The sequence below is a fragment of the Saccopteryx leptura genome, chromosome 3, assembly GCF_036850995.1.
Source record: "Saccopteryx leptura isolate mSacLep1 chromosome 3, mSacLep1_pri_phased_curated, whole genome shotgun sequence".
NCBI classification, from domain to species: domain Eukaryota; kingdom Metazoa; phylum Chordata; class Mammalia; order Chiroptera; family Emballonuridae; genus Saccopteryx; species Saccopteryx leptura.
In genome coordinates this window covers 94865755-94888104 of record NC_089505.1, presented here as the reverse complement: position 1 = coordinate 94888104, position 22350 = coordinate 94865755, and the positions used below count along the sequence as shown (strand labels likewise).

Sequence of the window (22350 nt, the reverse complement as noted above, 5' to 3'; positions counted from 1 at the left end):
CTGTAGCCCCCCAGTCAAGGCACATATGAGAAAAAAAAACAATCAATGAACAACTAAGGTGCTGCAACTATGAGTTAATGGTTCTCATTTCTCTCCTTTCCTGTCTGTCTGTCCTCTCTCTCTCTCTCTCTCTCTCTCTCTCTCAAAAAAAAGACAGAGAGAATGATCCGGAGACAGAGAACTTAATGAGGGGTTTCTAATCCCCATGGGGAGTTCAGGGAGGGCTTCTAGAGATATTTATTGTGGACTTTCTTGGTACGAGGCATTGTTCTAGGCTCTGGGGATACAGCAGTGAACTAAACAGAGTCCCAGCTCCCGGGGAATTTTTATTAGAGTGGGGAAGTACAGCACATAAGCATGGAAGCAAGAAAATAAGTAAGATACTTCTGGGTGCTAATCCGTACAATGAAGAAGATAAAATGAGGTCACATGATAAAGAGTGATGGGGCAAGGGTACTTTAGCTTTTGTGGTTTTGAGAAAGTAACTTTGGAATTGAGAGCTGAATGGTGAGAAAGAGGCAGCCCTGGGAAGAGGAAAAGAACTTTCCAAATAGAAGGAACAGCAAGGGCAAAGCCTAGAGGTGGTAACAAGCTTAGCAGGTAGCTGGAGTCAACACAACAAGGAGGAAAAAAGAGAGATGAGGAAGGAGAGTTAGGCAGGGGCCAGATCAGAGAGGAATATATTGTCCATTGTAAAAACCTTCAGTTATATTCTAAGGGTAAAGGGGAGATTGAAGATATCTGGGGGTCTAGAAGTCAGGAAGGGCTTCCTGGAAGAGGTGTCACTTAATTGATTAAAAATGAATTAAGTAGAAGTTAATGTAACAAAGAGACACAAGGCCTAGAGCAGATTTGGGGAACAAGCCTGAGCCTTAGTCCCTTCCAGCAGTCCAGGTAAGACCCCTGAAACAGAAGCTGGCCTCCTTACACCCACTGACACTATCAGGAGCAGAAGGCTGGGCTCCAGGCCCTTTGCACAGGCCCTGGCTGCAACTAATGCTTCCTTCTTTCCCTTTTCGCTCAAACACCTTCCTGCCTGCATCAGAGTCTCTCAGGTCTGCAGCTCAGACTGCTTCCCATGACTTCTCTGCTGCTGCCACTCTGGGTTCAGGCTGGGTTCCGGAGGCGCAGGTCCTCTGGTGAGACATATGGTGGGCGACCTTCAGAAAAGCTGCCTCCTCCCCAACCCCGCCGCAGGTCCGGTGGTCGGAGGATGACCAAGGTGGTGCGGGACTTCCTGCAAGCACAGCAGGTTCAGGCACCCGTGGAGCTCTACTCGGACTGGCTGACCGTGGGCCATGTGGATGAGTTCATGACCTTCGTCCCCATCCCAGGCACAAAGGTGAGCTGGCTCTGTCTCTGGAGTGCATAGGATAGTGGAGAATCCATGTGCTACCAGCTCCTGTCAGCAGAGGGTGAGATCTAGAGGCAGAGGGGGAAGGATGTAGGCTGAAGCTGGTTTGTATGTAGTCACTGTAGCAGGTAAATTTTTAACCCAACAGGCCCTGGCCGGTTGGCTCAGTGGTAGAGCGTCGGCCTGGCATGCAGAAGTCCCGAGTTCAATTCCCGGCCAGGGCACACAGGAGAAGCGCCCATCCACCCCTCCCCCTCTCCTTCCTCTCTGTCTCTCTCTTCCCCTCCCGCAGCTGAGGTTCCACTGGAGCAAAGATGGCCCGGGCGCTGGGGATGGTTCCTTGGCCTCTGCCCCAGGCGCTGGAGTGGCTCTGGTGGCAACAGAGCAACGCCCCGGAGGGGCAGAGCATCGCCCCCTGGTGGGCGTGCCGGGTGGATCCCGGTCAGGCGCATGCAGGAGTCTGTCTGAATGTCTCTCCCCGTTTCCAGCTTCAGAAAAATACAGAGAAAAAAAATTTTTTTTAACCCAACATATCCACATTAGCATTTTAACATGTAACCAATATAAGAGTGATTAATGATAGATTTTTCATTCTCTCTTTTTTTTATAAGTTTTTAAAATCTGGCATGGATTTTCCTCTTAACAGCACATCTCTGTTCAGACAAGTCACAGTTCAAACATCTAATAACCAACCACACAGCGCTAGTGGCTACTGTGACAGCCATCATGTTCTAGAGAGCATGGGGTGTGGGCCTGGGGCTCTGGACAGCGGTTCTTTCATTTTCTGAAGTGAAAGGAACGGCTGCAACTTCCTACCCTGGAGATTTTGTGCACATGGCCTGGCTTCTTGGCAACTTGAAGAAGCTCTTACCCTCCATCCAAGGCTACCTTGGACTCCTTAAGCCAGGCGTCCCCAAACTACGGCCCGCAGGCCACAATGCGGCCCCCTGAGGCCATTTATCCAGCCCCCACTGCACTTCTGGAAGGGGCACCTCTTTCATTGGTGGTCAGTGAGAGGACCACTGTATTTGGCAGCCCTCCAATGGTCTGAGGGACAGTGAACTGGCCCCCTGTGTAAAAAGTTTGGAGACCCCTGCCTTAAGCTTTGACTCAGTGGCATTGGAGGTGGAATTTCTATAGCAGGAAGGGTGGGAACTATTCTTCTGAAACGAGAAAACCCTGCCAGGCAGCCTTTGCCACTCGGCGCGGGGCGGCTTGAAACATGCAGACAGGACTCTGGGTGCTCCGAGCAAGAGCTCCCTCGTACTCCTTGGCCACTTGCCCTCTGCTGACACTGTCCTTCTGGATGACCTCTTGCAGCAATTTCGGATGCTCATGGCCAGTACCTCGGCCTGCTACAAGCTCTTCCGAGAGAAGCAGAAGGAAGGCCATGGGGAGTCCATCATGTTTAAAGGTGAGTGTCCACAGGGCCCTGGCAGGGAGCATGGAGCTGAGCCCCCAGAGAAAGCCTCAGGAGGATGGGACTGATGACAGCTGTGTCCCTGAGCACCCAGTTCCACCTCTAGAGGTGGCTGATCCTCCCCAGGGCTGTCACCGTGGTAGGAAGCAGCCCTGGCCTCCTTTCTGTGACCCTTTCTGTGGGCAGCTGAACCATGGAGCTGCCCACTGCTCATTTTTTAAAAATATATTTTTTAGCCCTGGCCGGTTGGCTCAGTGGTAGAGCATCGGCCTGGCGTGCAGGGGTCCCGGGTTCGATTCCTGGCCAGGGCACACAGGAGAAGCGCCCATCTGCTTCTCCACCCCTCCCCCTCTCCTTCCTCTCTGTCTCTCTCTTCCCCTCCCACAGCGAGGCTCCATTGGAGCAAAGATGGCCCGGGCGCTGGGGATGGCTCCTTGACCTCTGCCCCAGGCGCTAGAGTGGCTCTGGTTGCGACAGCGACGCCTCGGAGGGGCAGAGCATCACCCCTGGTGGGCAGAGCGTCGCCCCTGGTGGGCATGCCGGGTGGATCCCGGTTGGGCGCATGCAGGAGTCTGTCTGACTGTCTCTCCCCATCTCCAGCTTCGGAAAAATACAAAAAATATATATATTTTTTATTGATTGATTGATTGATTTGAGAGAGAGAGACAGAGAAGATGGAAGAGAGAGAGAGATGACAGAGAGAGAGAAGCATCAATTTGTTGTTCCGCTTATTTATGCATTCATTGGTTGATTCTTGTATGTGCCCTGACCGGGGATCAAACCCACAAACTTAGCCTATCAGGATGATGCTCTAACCAACGGAGCTACCCAGCCAGGGTGCCCATTGCTCCTTATTATCATGAATAGTGCCACGTGCTTCTTCAGGACCGAGAGTATAATTTAAATGGTACCAGACCCAGAAGAGAGTCCAGTGGTTCAAAACTGTTATACTGGCCCTGGCCGGTTGGCTCAGCGGTAGAGCGTCGGCCTGGCGTGCGGGGGACCCGGGTTCGATTCCCAGCCAGGGCACATAGGAGAAGCGCCCATTTGCTTCTCCATCCCCCCCCCTCCTTCCTCTCTGTCTCTCTCTTCCCCTCCCGCAGCCAAGGCTCCATTGGAGCAAAGATGGCCCAGGCGCTGGGGTTGGCTCCTTGGCCTCTGCCCCAGGTGCTGGAGTGGCTCTGGTCGCAGCAGAGCGACGCCCCGGAGGGGCAGAGCATCACCCCTTGGTGGGCAGAGCGTTGCCCCTGGTGGGCGTGCCGGGTGGATCCCGGTCGGGCGCGTGCAGGAGTCTGTCTGACTGTCTCTCCCTGTTTCCAGCTTCGGAAAAATACAAAAAAAAAACAAACAAACAAACAAAAAACTGTTATACTATCTGCATTCAAGGAGCTTGTGTTTTAGAAAGGAAGAAAGAGAAATACACCTAATGCATTTTAGGGACAGGAAGAAATGTGGGAGTCAGCGGGCCTGATCTATAACCAGACACCGTCACTGTCAGTCCCAGCGTGAGAAATAACCCGCGTAAATTGAGACGGCCACGTAACTGGGACAGACATGGACGGGGATGAAGTTTGCATTTAAATTAATCATGGGGAGAGAACTGATCAGGCGGAGAGAGGGAGTCAGGTGAGACAGGCCATGACAGCTCCTTATGTTTTTCTTAAATTACTTTTTGTCACTTTCAGGTTGGTTTCCCCAGTCTGTCTCCTTCGCACAGTCTGCTGTCCCTAAGGCTGGTTGATACTGTCCCACAGTACAGCCTTCCACACCCAAAGGCAGTATCCTGATAGTGACTGCTGTCTAGGACAGCCAAGACCAGTTTAAAACCACCATCCTTTTTTGATTCTTCACTGATAGGAATTATTTTTTTTCTTGGATTGACAGACATAAGTCTTGACTTTCTGGAGGCTTCTTTCTATGTTAAACATACCTCCATAGCTACCCATAGGATCTAGGAACCATTATCTTTGTACAGATAAGTCCCAGTGGTGATGAGACAGCACAGTCTACGTCAGTGGTCGGCAAACTCATTAGTCAACAGAGCCAAATATCAACAGTACAACGATTGAAATATTTTTTGAGAGCCACATTTTTTAAACCTAAACTAACAGGTAGGTACACTGTTATTAACTTAATTAGGGTACTCCTAAGCTGGCCTTTGTGTCCACACTCAAGAGGCCAAAGAGTCGCATGTGGCTCGCGAGCCGTGGTTTGCCGACCACTGGTCTAGGTTGAGAGCCCTGATCTCTCTCACGGACAAGCTACAAGACCGGGAAGTACAATGGACCAGAGACTCTTCCCAGAGCAGGATATGCCACTAGCTTTAAGACCTTGGACAAGTCATGTACCTTCTCTGTGCCTCAGTTTTCTCATCTTTAATTCTAGCAGCTACCTAGAAATGTGTGGAAGATTACTGAGTCAGTCCACGTAAAACCTCTGGAAGAGTGCCTGCCACATCGCAGGTGCTCAGTGAGCATTAGGCAGTCCTCGTCAGGGCAGAAACCACGTGGGCCGTCATGGTGGATGGAACAGGAGGCACGTGCAGGCACCGGCCAGAGCAGGGAACAAGCCTGAGACCGGACTGGATTCCTGCTTCTGCCTTATTCACCCTTAGGGCTGCTTGTCCTTAGAAGCAGCCTCCAGGCCTGACCTGTGGTGAGACAGTGGATAAGCGTCAACCTGGAACACTGAGGTCGCTGGTTCAAAACCCTGGGCTTGCCCAATCAGGGCACATATGGGAGTTGATGCTTCCTGCTCCTCCCCCCCTTCTCTCTTTCTCTAAAATGAATAAATAAATAAAAAAGAAGAAGCCTCCAGGTTGAAGAATCAGGTGGCTAATTGTGCCACCCCACCCTCTGGCCAGAGAGAGAGCAAGGCGGCCACCACCCCTTCCCTGGCCCCGGCGATGTGGCCAACCCTGGGGAAAGGCGTGCGTGCTGCCTTCCCCGGGCAGAGGGACCTCATTTCCCCTGGGACTGCCTTCCCGTGCCCCAGCCTGTTCCCAGCCCCCTCTCCCTCATTCTAACAGCCCAGAAACTGGCATAACTAACGCCAAACTGCCCCCTGTCCTCTGACCCCCACAGGCTTGGGTGGGATGAGCAACAAGCGAATCACCATCAACAAGATTCTGTCCAATGAGAGCCTCGTGCAGGAGAACCAGTACTTCCAGGTGAGGGCGGGGCGGGGGCCCAGCTGCTGGTGGGGGTGCTGGGGCTGAGGGCCCCCAGGGCAGATGAGCTGTGCCCGATGTCACCTTTCTCATCCTCACACACACATAGATACATGCACACATACACACACATACATGCATGTTCACGCTAATACACATCCAGAGGGAATGGCCAAGGATTCAGGGTGCATGACAGCGGGAGGGGCTTCAGTGAACATTGGGTTCAGCCTCCCCGCTTTACTCCTGTGCTAAAGCTGGGTGCTAAAGGGTGACAAAGTCAGGGTCCACAGGGTGGCAGAGGCTAGTGGCAGATAGAGGACCTCGGAAGGTAGGCATTCAAGGCAGTGCTGAAGAGCCCAGGGCTGTGTAAGGCTAGAGCCCATAACACCTGGAGGAGACAAACCCCTTTAAAATATGGTGAATGCCACAGACCTGCTCTCCAGAAAAATGCATATATGAATACATGCCCTGAATTTTTCAAGATGAAATGGATTCCTGGGGGAAGGGGGAATAGTCACGGGTATGGGTACTAGTACGTGAATACTACCAGGTATGCTATAATGGCCTGTTCCAGGAACCAGCATATAATGGGAGGCAGGGGAGGGCTGCTGATTTATGTCAAAATGAACCCCCGTTACTCTACGGGGGTCTGCAGTAAGCGATCTTCATTCTGGCCCTGGTCCAGCCATGTGTCCAGCAGTGGTCACATCATGGAACAGTGTCTCCTCCACAAGTACCAAGTTTAAAAAAAAAAAAAAGAAAACAGAAAACTCAAACTGATTTAAACAAAAACGCATGGGAAGTTCAGCAGTGGTGTGGATTTCAGGCACAGGTTGATCAGGGCTCCGGCTCCATTTCTCTGCATGTCTTGGGTCTGCAGGGGCCCTCGTGGGTAGGAACATAGCTGCAATAGTTCTCACATCCACCTGGCACACCATCCATAAAGGGGGACCTTCTATGCCCCCAACAATTAAACAAAAGCCTTGTACTTCACTGATGGTGCTAACCTGAGCCAGTTACCATATCCTGATTGCCTTAACCTTGATTTGCGGCCTATCCCTGAGCCAATTGCTGGGGCAAGGAGGTAGGATCAAGCATTCACTAAGTAGCTCTCACCAGAAAGTGAGGGTGTGGTCGATCCGACCCAACATTGCAGGGGAAGGGGTGGAGTGGATGCTGGAGAAGTGAAATTCACAAAACCCCTCAGTGGCTGTTTAAAAGTTGACTTTAATATCCACTCTCTGGTCATTTTTTGGCATCAGGTAGATAGATCTGAGGTCAAATCATGCCCCTCCCCCCCTTTAGCAGGAGGCCCTTGGGCACCTCACTAAGAACTTCCTGTCTTCAGTCCCCTCATCTCTAATAAGGGATAATAATAGTGTCTACCTCATGGGTTTGAGCTTAAATAGGTAATGCATGTAAAGCACTTAGGATAATGCACTTAGGACACTTGTACATGTTAGCTCTTATTATTGTTAATCAAAAACATGGTCACCCTTATTCTCACCTCATGGGGTGGTCTGAAGAGTCAGTGAGATGCTGCATAGCAAGCACTTAGTACTGGGTCCGGTTCACTTTCTGAGCACTCACTAGTATTGCTGCTGTGATCGCTCTCGTTCTCTCTATTATTGTTGCTGAGCCCTGATAAGGGGCACTGGAGCAGACAGGGGGCTGGGTTCACACTCTAAGGCTACCTGGAAGGCCGGGGCCCTGGCTCTGATGCAGCAGACAGGAGTGGAGTTGACAAGGGTGGCAGGGCTGTCCTCCCACTTACCGGCCCTCCTCCTCTCCTCCCACCACAGCGCTGCCTGGACTGGAACCGTGACATCCTGAAGAAGGAGCTGGGGCTGAGGGAGCAAGACATCATCGATCTGCCCGCTCTGTTCAAGATGGACGAGAACCGCCAAGCCATAGCCTACTTCCCAAATATGGTGAGGCGCACAGGACCCCAAACCCCATCCGGGCCAATCAGGGTAGCCAGATCCAGGAGGACCCCTGGGCTGAGGCTGTCCAGTTGGGAGGCCCAGGTCCCAGTCCTGGCTGAACTGCTGTGTGGCCTCACCCGCCCACCCCAGGCACTGCCTTCTCTGGGTCTCATTCCCTCTGAGGGGATATATGCTTGTCTTAGCTGCCTCTCCAGGCTTCTGGGGAATCCTTTACCTTAAACTGATAGAGAAGGGCTGTGTAAGTTAGAAAGACCCATATGGCCTGACTGGCAGTGGCGCAGTGGATAGCCCATGGACCCGGGACACTGAGGTCTCAGGTTTGAAACCCCAAGTCGCCAGTCAAGGGCAGACTTGCCAGCTTGAGCACACGGTTGTCAGCTTGAGCATGGGATCATCGACATGATCCCATGGTTGCTGGCTTAAAACCCAAGGTCACTGGCTTGAGCAAGGGGTCACTGGCTTAGCTGGAGCCTCCCAGTCAAGGCACATATGAGAAAGCAATGAATGAACAACTATGCTTCTCATCTCTCTCCTCTCTTTCTCTCTCTCAGAAAAAGAGGCCCTTATAGATAGGGAATAGACCAGGGGATTCTTGTTATCATAGAGAGTCTTCTATGAGATAGAAAGAGGTTAGAACACACATACCTAGATACACACACACATACACACATATGTGCATGTTCATGCAAATACACATGTGTGCACATGCTGATGTGTGGATATATATAGCCATGTGCACAGGCATATACATGCATATACATACAGAAGTTTGCCTGCTTTTCGACTTCAGCTCTGCCATGTATGATTGCTTAGTCCCCTCTGTGCCTCAGTTTTCTCATCTGTAAAGTGGGAACAAATCAGAATACCTACTTCATAGAGTTGTTGGGAGGGTCCAACAAGCTTAGAACAGGGCCAGGTGCATCGTAGGTGTTCATTTAAACGAGCTGCTGCACTGCGCTCCATCACAGGTGAACATGATTGTGCTCGACAAGGACCTGGGCATCCCCAAGCCGTTCGGGCCCCACGTGGAGGAGGTATGCTGTCTGGAGACGCACGTGCGCTCCTTGCTGGAGCCCCTGGGCCTCTGCTGCACCTTCATCGACGACATTTCTGCTTACCACAAGTTTCTGGGAGAAGTCCACTGTGGCACCAATGTCCGCAGGAAGCCCTTCACCTTCAAATGGTGGCACATGGTGCCCTGACCAGCAGGGGGCGGTCGTGTGCCGGTCTCTGCCTATCAACAACCAATGTTATTGCTGGACCGGCCCTGTGGTTCTGATGATTGCAAGAAGCCCTTCAATGATAACTACCAAGAAACTTTGAGGAAAAAAAAAAGATTTATTACTTACAGGACCCGGAAATTACACGGCACACCTGGGGCCACACAGCGAGGTTGTGCGTAGAGAGAGAAAGCCCACGGGCCTGGGGGTTCTGCTTTTATTGGGGTTGAGGGTGGGGGCCTAGTCTCCTCTGGCTCACTCTTTATTGGCAAATTTAAAACATGAGTGGAATTTTAAAGCACGGAAGAGGAAAAACAAGCTGCCCAAATGTCAGTTATCAAAATCAACCAAGATCTCTGAAACAAAGGAGCCTGAGAGGAAGGGTCAGGTGTGTGGCTGGCAATGAGATTACTTGAGATCGCCATCTTTGAAGTGGATGCCTCAGCACTGAAAGCTTCAGCCAGGCACTTATATTACAAAAAAGAGAAAATCCAACTACTGGCTTACATGACAGGGGCCTGGGCACCTCCCTCCTTTCCTGAGTCCTCCCCCAGAGCTTCCCCTGCCTGCCGGGACCCACCAGGAGACCTTCAGGAATTGGGAGGGACTTAGGAGAGCTGTGCCTTGCCCTCCCTCAGCAGGCCCTCAGTGTCCACTGAAGTCACCCCTAGTGAGCCTCAGCTCTGTCCTTCCTGGAAAATAGCTGGGTATTTGGCCAGTATTGGGACAGCTCTTGACATGAAAAATAAAACAGCCTTATAAACCCAAATCATTCCCCATAGATGCCTTAATCTCGTCCAAAACTAAATGAAGCTGAAGGAAGGAGGTCATGGGCCCACCAGTTCTCCTGGTAGCCGTGCCCTGAAGGTCAAGGCAGATCGCGGGGAAAGGGCCCCTGCGACCCCAGTGTACCTTGAACTGCCATCGTCATTTCAAATTCACCTTTCTCGGGCTCCCAGGTGGCAGCCCCAATTATTCATTCCTCACCAGTCTCTCCCAAAGCCCCCGTGACTTTCTCTCTGCAGTGTAGACCCCACTGGCTAGCCTCCCCATTCCCTGAGGGCCCAATAATATAGCTTAGAACCTTCCCTGGAAGCAGATTATATCAGAGCAGCCTTCCCCCATATTCGAGATGCTCCTTATGCCTCATCTTTTCTCATGCACACAGGCCCTTCCAGTGGCTCGAAGGTTTCTCCCCAGACCAGCATCCCTGTGGCCTGAGAGTTCAGTGTGTAAAGTGGCCCTAGGGTCGGCCATACCCCATCTTCTCTTGCTTGGGTCTCAATTCCAGGGCCAGTACCTGACCTCCCTCCTCTCAGAATGCCCCTGCTTCCTATTCCTGATACCAGCCCTTCGGGCAGCTAGACCAGGACTTCTTCATCATTCAGACTTTCCCCCAGAATATAATCAAAGAACTCCCCCTCCTCCCCAGACTTCAGACCCAACACATAGGGCCCCCTAGCCTTCAGCCAGAACCGCCAGTTCTGGGCCAGCTGCTGCCCTGGGGATGGATTGATTACCCCATTAAACTTCACCAGTGCATCTCCTAAAGACCCTCTCCTTTGGACATAATCAGATTAATTATCGGGCCCTAACTAAAAAGACTCAGCTTCAAATAAAAAAAAAGTTTCTTTAGGGCCGGCTGATATCAGGAGAGTAAATGAATTATAATTCCACATTGAGGGTTAAAATGAACTGATTTATACCCAATGAAAAGATTAAACATTTGTATTCTTGGGAGAAAGGAATTTTCTTCCTGGATTATTTTGTTCAGTCATTCAGTCAACATTTCTTTGTGTGCCTACTAAGTGCCAGGCACAGTACTGGGTTCTGAGGATAGAGTGGTTAGTAGCCAGCTGGACACGGTCCCTGCCTCAAGGATCTGGTCAGTTCCCAACATGCCACGCCAATATTCAAATAGCCGGCATTTGCCCTTTCAGTGATGTGCTCTTTAGAAACGCCAGGCTGCTATATTCAGAAAATGCACTGGGCATAGAGACTCCCGCAAGGCACTGTCTCTGTGAAATGGGAGTCAGGGGGTCTGCATTAAACAGACCTCCTTCCTGTCCAGCTGGGTCAGGACCACCCAACAGATGGTCTGAAAGCCCCAGAGCTTTCAGAGGCTGTTGTGCCCCTGCCTTTGGGTGACAAAGCACCAGATCTTCCCTCCAACCCTAGAGCTGGACACAAGTGCCTATTTAGGGATGTTTTTCTGGAGACTTAGAGTGTGTAGTGTGTGTGTTTGGTTAATGTGGGTTTCGGCCTTGCTTGCATTTTTTTCTAGTCTATCTTAAGGGGAAGTAAGTGCCTCCCACGTGGAGACAGTGTGTGTTGATCAATTTTTCTACAGCTCTCCCCATCATTAAGTAAGTAATCCCTGATGATTGTGGAGCCCTTCAGAGTCAGACACCTGTTCCCATCTTGCTTGCCCACCTGTGTGATTACCCTTGGTGTAGACACCCCTTCTCCCCCAGCCCCATAGACTCATTACTCTTCCTCACCACTTCCTATACATGGAGGCCTAGAATACACTTCTGTATTGCAAAACTCAGCGAAGTTCCCGTTTCAGTCTTTATTGTGAAATACTGTATGTAACAGGGCAGAGGTGTCTGTCGTGAAGATGGCACAGTTTCAACTTTCTGGATAAGAGGTCATGATGTAGATCAAAAGATGTTGGGGGAGAGCCTGATTAAACAGCAGTAAAATAAATGGTCAGAAGGGTAATCATGTGGCTGTTTGTGTGATATTCATTGCTGCTTCATGGACAGGGCCTGGGGTGATGGAGACCACACGAGAGCCCTCTGCTGATCCTGGAGCCCCTGCTCTTCTGGGCACAGGGTCAGTGCCCTCCACAAGGCTATCTCGCGGGTCTGGCATCCCCCACACACTCGGTGCATGTGTATGACATGGCCAGCACCCAGGGTCAAGACCAGTACCCCACCCAGAAGCACACCATTTAAGAACTAGTGATTTATTAAGGAAGTGCCTGTTGGAGAAACCAATAAGGGAGTGGAGGGAGCAGTGCGGAAAAAGAGAAAAAGCCGAACAAGAGGGTGGTTTCAGGTGCAGCCGCGGCCTGCTCACTGGAGAGCTCTGGAGTCTATGTGGCCGCTGCGGGTACATCTGCAGGCAGAGTTCTGTACACCTGCACCAGTCAATCACTGGCTGGGAGAACTCTGGCTCTGTGGATGGGCACAGGGGCACTGGTAACCCACGGGTAATCATCTCAAGAGGATCACAGCTGTAGTTATCAGCAAAATCACAGGAGCTGGGGCTGAGCTCACAGAACCAGGAAAGGATCTGGGCAGAGCACCAGCAGTGTCCACTGCTCTGGGTAATGCCATATTCTCATAACGGAATTGTTACACATAGGTATCTGCAATTTGACCCATGGTATAAAAATCCATACAGCGTAGCCATGGTCTAACGGTCTTTGTGAACAGACTCCTGAGGCCCTAAAATACAGCCACCTAGTTGCTTGCTGAGACTAGAACTGACTTCCAAGCTCTTTGGGATGCACCTGGGGGTTTCTTACCCCGTAGTCCCATCTTGGGCTTCTGGAGTGATGTTTAGGTGCGTCATTTTAAGGGACCACTACAATACAAAAATTACAAGTTCTCTTAATCCCAGACATAACTTATGGGTCCAGGCCTCTGAGGCCACTCTTCTCTGTTTTTAAAAATATTTTCATTGATTGATTAATTGATTTTTGAGAGAAGGGAAGGGAGAAAGAGAAATGTTGATTTGTTGTTCCACTTATTTATGCATTTATTGATTTGATTCTTTTTTTTTTTTTTCAGAGAGAGAGAGGGATAGACAGGGACAGACGGACAGACAGACAGGAACGGAGAGAGATGAGAAGCATCAATCATTAGTTTTTCATTGCACGTTGCAACACCTTAGTTGTTCATTGATTGCCCTCCCACATGTGCCTTGACCGCGGGCCTTCAGCAGACCGAGTGACCCCTTGCTGGAGCCAGCGACCTTGGGTTCAAGCTGGTGGGCTCTTTGCTCAAACCAGATGAGCCTGCGCTCAAACTGGCAACCTCGGGGTCTCGAACCTGGGTCCTCTGCATCCCAGTCCAACGCTCTATCCACTGTGCCACCGCCTGGTCAGGCTGATTTGATTCTTGTATATGGGCTGACCGGGGATCGAACCCACAACCTTGGTGCATTGGGACAATGCTCTAACCAACTGAGCTACCTAGCCAGGACACTCTTCTCTTTTATACCCAATTAGTATGGCCCAAGCTACAGCACGGCCAACCTTCAATGAGGTTTCCTGACTCACCTAGTTGTGAGACTCCCATGGGGTGCTGGTGTGTTAAATCCATCCTCACTCACCTCAGGATAGGTGTAAGTCACCCAGAGACTTCTACAATAGGACTTCCCAAGAGAAATGAAATGCAAGCCACATAGGTCATTTTAAATGTCCTAGTAGCCACATTTTTAAAAGTAAAAAACTGGTGAAGTTAATTTTAATAGTATGTTTTGTTTAAACCAATATATCCACATTATTGGATATATAAACACGTAATAAAACATTTTAATGATGGATGAAGTATTTTACATTCTTTTTTGGTAGTAAGTCTTTGAAAGTTGATGCATATTTTATACTTATATTAATATCACATCTCCAATCAGACTCTTCAGATTTTTTTTATTTTTTATTTTTGTATTTCTCCAAAGCTGGAAACGGGGAGAGACAGTCAGACAGATTCCCGCATGCGCCCGATACGCCCACCAGGGGGTGACGCTCTGCCCCTCTGGGGCGTCGCTCTGTCACGACCAGAGCCACTCCAGTGCCTGGGGCAGAGACCAAGGAGCCATCCCCAGCGCCCGGGCCATCCTTGCTCCAATGGAGCCTCGCTGCGGGAGGGGGAGAGAGAGACAGAGAGGAAGGAGAGGGGGAGGGGTGGAGAAGCAGATGGGTGCTTCTCCTGTGTGCCCTGGCCGGGAATCGAACCCGGGACTCCTGCACGCCAGGCCAACGCTCTACTACTGAGCCAACCGGCCAGGGCCAGACTCTTCAGATTTTAAGTGCTCCGTAGCTACACGTGGCTACTGTATTGGAAGGCATAGTTCTGGAAGCCTTTGCCAGCCTGTGCCCCAATTGTAGAAATAGGCACGTTTCTTAAATCTCCAGAGTCCAGCTAGTCTGACCGCAATGACTTACAAATGTTTATCACTATAAAGCCAAGAAGAGATGTATGAAATAAACGCGGGTCCTCTCTGCACTGGTCGGCAAAGCCTTGCCTCCCCAGGAGGTCCTCTCCTCTTGCGCCAACCATGGCTGCGACTATGTTACCAGGTCTGGCTTCCTTCTCAGCGAAGGCAGTGACTTTGGCCAGGTCAAAATAGGAACCCCACCCACCCCACAGAAAAGGAAAACATCACTCCTTCACCACCTCTAGCCTCCTTCCCTTCCCCAGTCCCTGGGTCACAATTTAATTTGCATGTTAATGTAAGATGTTGCCTTGGGGTCCCAGGTGAGGGGAGTTGAGCCCTCCTTCTCCCAGTCCCTTCATTCCTATCTGAGCCACACTACGGCATAGCCAAAGGCCTGTGGAAGGGGCGTTCTGCCCACTTCCCCCAACAAAAGAGCAACCAGAGATGAATTCTGCCTCCCCCGCGGGACTTATCCAGGATCCTCACCCAAGTGGCATTAGGGGGCTGATGACAATGTTATTTATAACTAAATATAGTGAGTGACAGCAGATGACAGCTTGAGTAATCCCTTTACCAGCTGGACAACCAGAAAAAGGGCAGGCTCAGGCAGAAAACTCAGCTCTGCAGCCTTGTCTGCAGCCTGGCGGCGGAGAAGCCACCCCCTGGCCAGCTGGGCTCCTTGTCAGCCCTGGCCTCTGAGAAAGCACAGGGCTGGTCTTCTCTAGCTGGTCACAGAGCCAACTGCCAGGTCCAGGCCCGGCCTGCCTTGCCTCAGCCCCTCAGGCTCTGCTTGACCACAGCCATGGGCACACCCCAAGATGACTCTCGAAGAACAGTCCCCGACAGGCCCTACTCACATGCTACTGAGATGCAGATGTGGTGAAGAGATACGTTCAACCCTTAGGAGGAATATTTTGTTTTCTTTCTGATGGCAAATCGTTGGTGCTCAGCATATATGTTTTGAATGAAAGAATGAAGTGTCAGTTCAGCCAGGCAATAGAAGCAGATGTGAGCTAATAATACCCACCATTTTTTATTCTATTTTTTTAATTTTATTTATTGATTTTAGCCTGACCACTGGTGACACAGTGGATAGAACATCAACCTGGGATGCTGAGGACCCAGGTTCTAAACCCCAAGGTCATGCCTGACCAGGTGGTGGCGCAGTGGATAGAGTGTTGGACTGGGATGCAGAAGGACCCAGGTTCAAGACCCCGAGGTCGCCAGCTTGAGCACGGGCTCATCTGGTGTGAGCAAAAAGCTCACCAGCTTGGACCCAAGGTCCCGAGCAAGGGGTTACTCGGTCTGCTGAAGGCCCACGGTCAAGGCACGTATGAGAAAGCAATCAATGAACAACTAAGGTGTTGCAACGAAAAACTGATGATTGATGCTTCTCATCTCTTTCCGTTCCTGTCTGTCTGTCCTATCTATCCCTCTCTCTGACTCTCCCTCTGTCTCTGAAATTAATTAATTAAACCCCAAGGTCACAGGCTTGAGCACAGGCTCACCAGCTTGAGTGGAGGGTTGCCAGCTTGAGCATGGGATATCGATATGACCCCATGGTTGCTGGCTTGAGCCCAAAGGTCGCTGGCCTGAAGCCCAAAGTCACTGGCTTAAGCAAGGTGTCACTGACTTGCCTGGAGCCCCCAGTCAAGGCACACATGAGAAACAATCAATGAACAACTAAAGTGACACAACTACGAGTTAATGCTTTTCATCTCTCTCCCTTCTTGTCTGTCTCTGTCTTTGTCTCTCTCCCTCACACAAAAAATAAAACTTAAAAGTAAATAAATTTTTATTGATTTGAGAGACAGACAGACAGACAGAAAAATTGACCTGTTCCTGTATGTGCCCTGCCTGTGGAATGAACACAGCCTCTGTGCATGGGGATGACACTAACCAACCGAGCCCTCTGGCCAGGGCTAGCCACCATTTTTTAAACATGAACTACATGCCAGGCACCTGCCAGGTTTAACTATATGAAATGCTTTGAAGGTCAAAATGGCTAAATAGACCGCATGGTTCAGCCCACTATTTCACATTCATTATCTCATCTAATTTTCACAACAAAGCTGTGGGCTTATTATTCCCACATTACAGATGAGGAAACTGAGGCTCAGTGAGGCAGTGACTTGCTCAAGGTTACACAGCAGGAAGTACAGGATTCACACTCAGTTGGTCTGACTCTCAAACCCACTGGCTGAATCCCTGCTCTTGATGGCCTCATCTTAGGAATAACTTCCTAACCCAAGTTCAGTGACATCATTCTTTTATTCATAAATGTTGCCTTTGTACCAGTCACTTTTTTAACATACTAGGTATCCTATTAGAATCTTACAATAAGAAAAACCCCGCTACCTGTAAGCAAACTGCCTGAAGATTATAGGGTTCCTATAAACCCCTCAAAGGCTGCAGAGCCCAGAGAGAAATGACCTCTACATAGCCCAGCATGTGCTCTCAAAGTTTTAGCTCCAAGTAAGATGGCATCTCTAAATCATGAAATATAATAAAATCAAATAATATTCATTTACCCATTCATTGTTTTTCTTTCATTAATAATTTACTATAAGCATCTATTGTAGGTAAAACTAGAGAGATCATATCATTTTTCATCTAAACACCAGTGAAATAATTCCAGCAGGATAACACGTGAAAATCAGAACAGGGCTGGGCAAACCAGGATGCCTGTTCTCTCTGGAATGAGACATGATCTCAGCCCCCGAGGAACTGATAGCTGAGTCGGGGAGGCAGATAGGCGACAGCAAGTAGGCACTTGATAAATCTTGGCTGAATGGAGATGAGTGAAGTACAAAAAGCTGTGGATTCGCATACACACACACGCATGCATGCGCACACAATTATTTCCAGCTAGGAGAGAGGATTCCTTTGGGCTAGGATGAGTGACTGTTGAATGACTGTAGGGACAAATGACAAGGAAGAGAAAGGAGAAAGTGCTGCCACGCTGAGTACAAATACAAAAGGGTGTGTGTGACATGTTTGGGAAATGGTGATCATAGAGTGGCTAAGATCTAGACTGAAGTCACACTGGAAACACAAGACAGGGCTTTGAGCAATAGGAACCCCTGAAAGGATTGGAGCAGCTGCAGTCACATGACCAATCCTATATTTTATTATCTTTTTTTAAGATTTTATATACTGATTTTATAGAGAGGAGAGAGAAAGAGAGAGAGAGAGAGAGAGAGAGAGAGAGAGAGAGAGAGAGAAGGGGTGTGGAGGAGTGGGAACCATCAACTTGTACTAGTTGCTTCTCATATGTGCCTTGACCGGGCAAGCCTGGGCTTTCAACCCAGTGACCTCAGCGTTCCAATTCAACGCTTTATCCACTGCACTACCACAGGTCAGTTGACCAATCCTGTATTTCAGGCAACCAATTCTGTATTTTAGAAAAAAGACAGTCACATATATTTCTGTATTGCTATTAAGCCAATGGGAAAAACATTTTTAAGAACTACCTGAGAAATGTTCAAACCATGGTACATCCCTTCATTTAAATATTCTGCAGCACATAAAATGAAATAGGTCTGTGTTTACCGACAAGGGAAGAGCTCTAAGACAGAACATTTAATGTTGGTATTTTTTTTAAAAGAAGAGCATCAAGTAAAGAAAAAGATATGGAAGAAATCCCTTGAAACTGACAATAATGATCATTTCTGGGAAAGGAAGTATGACTGAGAGGATTTAAAAGTTATCTATGTTGCTTGAAATTTTGACATAGTGAAAATTTAATTACATATGTATTTTTAAATAATTGTTTAAAGCTGCCTAAAACCCTTGGCATCTTATTTATGCTGAAGTCTCCCCATCCTGATTAGCATAATCTCTTCCCCCTAATAACACAACATTTCTCTTTAACCTCTTTTCTTCCCCCCGCTGGGCTTTCTACCACCAGTTCAAGATTGATAGCTCCTTACAGATACTAATTCATTTATTCCTCCGTCCTGTAAGGTGACTATGATTCTCTTTCCCCACTTTACACAATAGGAAACTAATGCACAGAGAGGTTAAGTAACTTGCTCAAGGTCACACAGTAAATGACTTGAATTTATATAAGACAATTTAAACTCTCAAAGGCCTACACACCTAACCACTCCATCTCCCTGCCTCTCTAAAAGGCTGACTTGCTATTAACGTTCTGCATCCCTCTGGCTAGTTTTGTCGCCTGTGAGCTACTATGTCACCACCACAGATGAATATTGATCACCCTCCCTTTTCTGCATTGCAGTCCGTGGTTCTGTCTTTGACAGAAAGGGGTGCACAAAATTCAGATTCAGCTGGGAAGGGAGTTTACTGTGTTTATAAAGTACACACCCACGCCCATCCAGAGGACCAAATTAACTACCAGTTTGGGAGTTAACCACAGGCGATGTGGCAAGCAGATGGGAGTGACGCAGAGGTTAGCAGGGTGGGTGAGCGGGGGTGTGTGTGTGTGTGTGTGTCTATAGGGCCCAGCAACGTGACAGTCCCCAGAAGGCATTGGGCCACTTGCTAAGCCCCAGCAGCTGAGCTGACTTCAGCTGTGTGAAACGCATCCCCACCTGGAAGGGGTGGCTCGTGACTTTTGCTCCGGGAGTTCCATAGTGTCTGCTCATGAAATTGGAGAAGCCTGTAGCATATGATTGTCCCCATCCCACTCAGAGAGGATATTTTGAGAAGTCTGATTATATGGTGGGATTTAGAGGGAAAAGGGTTCTAATGGCAGGTTGGTTGCGAAGGGCAGTTGCGGAGCCCTGGCAGTTCCGTGGGGTGAAGGCACCCTCTTCAGGTGGAGCAGAGTAACTGCAACCACTGTGTTCCTATGAACCTTGGGCGCATGCCCATAGCACAGCGGTCTCCCTAATCGAAGATGCTGACCCCCTAACTATGTGACTTAGGGTGAGAAGTTGTTGCCCCCCCTCCTGAGACTCAGTTCCTTCAACTGTAAATGAAGAACAAAAATCCTTGTTTGTGGGCTTGTAATGATTATTGAAAATGTACCCAAAGTGCTCTGCAGAGAGCCTAGTAAGCACTAGGTCCTTTAAAGGTGACAGCTACGAGCAGCAGCAGCAGCCCCATCATTATTGTCACCAGCATCTTGAACAATAACAGTAAAGGTGACCACAAGTGCCTTCACCAGGACAAGAAGGAACCAGGGTGATGGCTCCCAGGTCCCTTGATCATCTCAGTCCTCCGGTTTGTCTTGGAGAGCACGGTCTTTACTTAAAATTTTGATCTTTTATTCATCATGGATATTTTTTGCATTTTTATTATTTTAATATTGCATTAAAATATTATTGGTCTTAATGACTGAGTTTTTTTACCCTCTTAAATTGTGTGCACTCACCTTGACCCAGATATTAAAGGTGCTTGAATCTCCACAGGCTCCCGGCTCCTGGCTCCCCTAACCACCCACCCACCCCAACTCTCCTCTTTCACCCTCTACAGGGAACAGGGACAGCACTTCCTCTGGTTCTTTTTGTTTTTGTTTTTAAGATTTTAGTTATTCATTTTATAGGGGGCGGAGAGAGAAGGGAGAAGGAGCAGGAAGCATCAATTCCCATTTGTGACTTGACTGGGCAAGCTTGGGGTTAAAACTGGCAACCTCGGTGTTCCAGGTCGACACTTTATCCACTGTGCCACCATAGGTCAGGCCTCCTCTGTTTTTATGTATTCCTTCATTCAACCAACCAGCATCAATGCATAGCTACTGTGAGGCAAGTCCCAAGCAATCTTTGGAAACAAACATAAATTTGTTCATTCATTGAGCATTTATTGGTCACCTGGTGTGTGCCAGGCTCTGGGGACACAACAGTGAACAAGACAGACATAGTTCTTGACCTCTAGTGTTGGAGGTTCAGACAAAAAATATATTCATAAAGAACTAAAGTTAAACTTACAGATAACAATGCATTCTAATGAAGCAAATTAAGTGAATGGGCCATGCCCTCAAAATGCCCACAGTGTGGGAAGACAGGCATATAAATGGGTAACTGTCAAACCAGGTGTTATGTGCATTGATGGCAGATACAGAGAATGTGTTGATGAGGGTGGCAAAGGGGTGATTTCTTCCTTCCTTCCTTCCTTCCTTCCTTCCTTCCTTCCTTCCTTCCTTCCTTTCTTTTATTCAGTGAGAGGAGGGGAGGCAGACAGACAGACTCCCTCATGTGCTCCACAGGGATCCACCCAGCAAGCCCACTAGAGGGCGATGCTCTGCCCGTCTGGAGTATTGCTCCATTGCTCAGCAATTGAGCTCTTTTTAGTGCCTGAGGCGGAGGCCATGGAGTCATCCTCAGTGCCCGAGACCAACTCACTCCAATTGAGCCATGGCTGTAGGAAGGAAAGAGAGAAAGTGAGAAAGAGAGAGAGAAGCGAGAAGGGGAGGGGTGGAGAAGCAGATGGGTGCTTCTCCTGTGTGCCCTCACTAGGAATCAAACCTGGGACTTCCACACACTGGGCTGATGCTCTACCACTGAGCCAACCAGCCAGGGCCAAAGGGGTGATTTGGCACTGAGAAAGCGAAGAGAAAGTTGAGGCTGAATCCTAAGTGATGAAGAGCTGGCCATGTGGGAAAAGAGGAAAGGGCACTTCAGATTCATGACATGGAAATGAGCAAAGGCATGGAGTTGAGGAACAAGGAGGGAAACCAAATGGGTTTTATCACAAGGAAAGCTGAGACTGGAAGGGCCAGTGGGTGGGCCAGTCCTGGACACCGTGGCAGCTATGCTGGGAACTGGTGGTTGATTGGATGTGTCAAGGGAAGAGTCAAAGACCACACCGATTTCTAGCTTGAAGACTAGATAGATGGTGGCACCAATAAGATAGATGGGAGCTACAAACTCCTCAGGTGATATGTACAGCTGGGGTCAGTTTGAGTTCTAGAGGCCATGAGGACTCCCAAATGGAGATGCTCAGGAAACAGCTGGACCAAGGGGAAAGGTCGGCCAGGGAGATGCAACAGGGCAACAGCGCATGAGCTGAAGGTAAATGAAATCCTGAATTTTTAATTAAAAGCCCTCTGAGTCTCACCAGAGGAATTAATTGGAGTGAGGTGGGTTTTTCTCAGAGGCAAAAACAAAAAATCACCCAGACAATAAAATCATCTGATATTTTGTCCCCCTAAATCCAACCCTCCTTAGCCGTCTGGCTGCATGGAATCCAGCTGGAGTGCCCTAAATCAGAAGACACTAGAAATGTACAGTAGTTGATTGTATAAACAGCAGTGCTTTGGGGATTTACTTTTTAACTCTAGACTTAATTCCCAGCCCATAGGGAAGAAAGAGCTCCTGAAGCAAGATTCCCGCCCGAGATTGCTTATCTTTCTTATCGTCAAAAGACTAAGAAAGTCTGTAAAATGGGGACAGTTAACTCCAACTTCAGTAACTGTCCCAATTTCAGGGTTGTTATGAGGGCTAAAGGAGACTGTTTATACAGCACATTTGCAGATGATGAAGTTCAGCATAAACTTAAAGCATCTAGCAGACTGTTACAAAGCAATATTTCACTTGCTAGACAAGTGGAAATAAACAAACAAAAAGAACTTTGGATCTTATCATGAGGACACCTTGGGAAGATATGTCAGGAGCAGGTCATGAAAACCTCTAAGTCCTTCTGCAGCTGTGCCTGTCTAGAATCCCAAAGTTCAGGGCGGAGGTACAGCCGCCCAGGAATTTATTCCTCCATAACTTTGAGCTCCCCAAATCCCCACGAAGCCCAGGAATGATGTGACTGCAGGGTGTGTGGACCCATTGGCACCAAGAGCCCCTTCATAAATCAAGGTTTCAGTTCTGCTGGCCTCAGACTGTTTTTTCCAAGGTGACCTAGGCAAAGTAAAAGGGTAGTCACTTATCTAGCAGTGGCATCTGACTTTGAGGTGAAAGAACCTTAAAAATGCCAGGAGGGAGGGTCAGTTCTCTAGAAACATGTACCTTGGAGAAAGAGAACACTCTTCCTTCAACTCAGAAGACAATTCAGCAAGGAGAAGTTGGAGGAAGAGGGACAGTGTTCTCAGTATCTCAGCCAATTTGGGTGTCCCAAGAGGCCCCTTGGGGCAGACTCAGAGGAGCCCTATTCCAGAG

General features: G+C 48.9%; 1 protein-coding gene across 4 annotated transcripts in view; it reads left to right on the top strand.

Moving 5' to 3' along the window:
- PADI2 (peptidyl arginine deiminase 2) overlaps positions 1-12292 on the top strand; it is a 77665-nt gene extending 65373 nt beyond the window's left edge. For all 4 annotated transcript variants that reach the window (XM_066375207.1, XM_066375208.1, XM_066375209.1 and 1 more), the window contains 5 exons: positions 1198-1342; positions 2675-2768; positions 5858-5943; positions 7746-7874; positions 8858-12292. In XM_066375207.1, coding sequence (XP_066231304.1) covers positions 1198-1342; positions 2675-2768; positions 5858-5943; positions 7746-7874; positions 8858-9091 — 688 coding nt within the window. In that variant the 3' untranslated portion in view covers positions 9092-12292. The remainder of the gene's footprint in view (positions 1-1197; positions 1343-2674; positions 2769-5857; positions 5944-7745; positions 7875-8857) is intronic.
- Positions 12293-22350: the final 10058 nt, after the last annotated feature.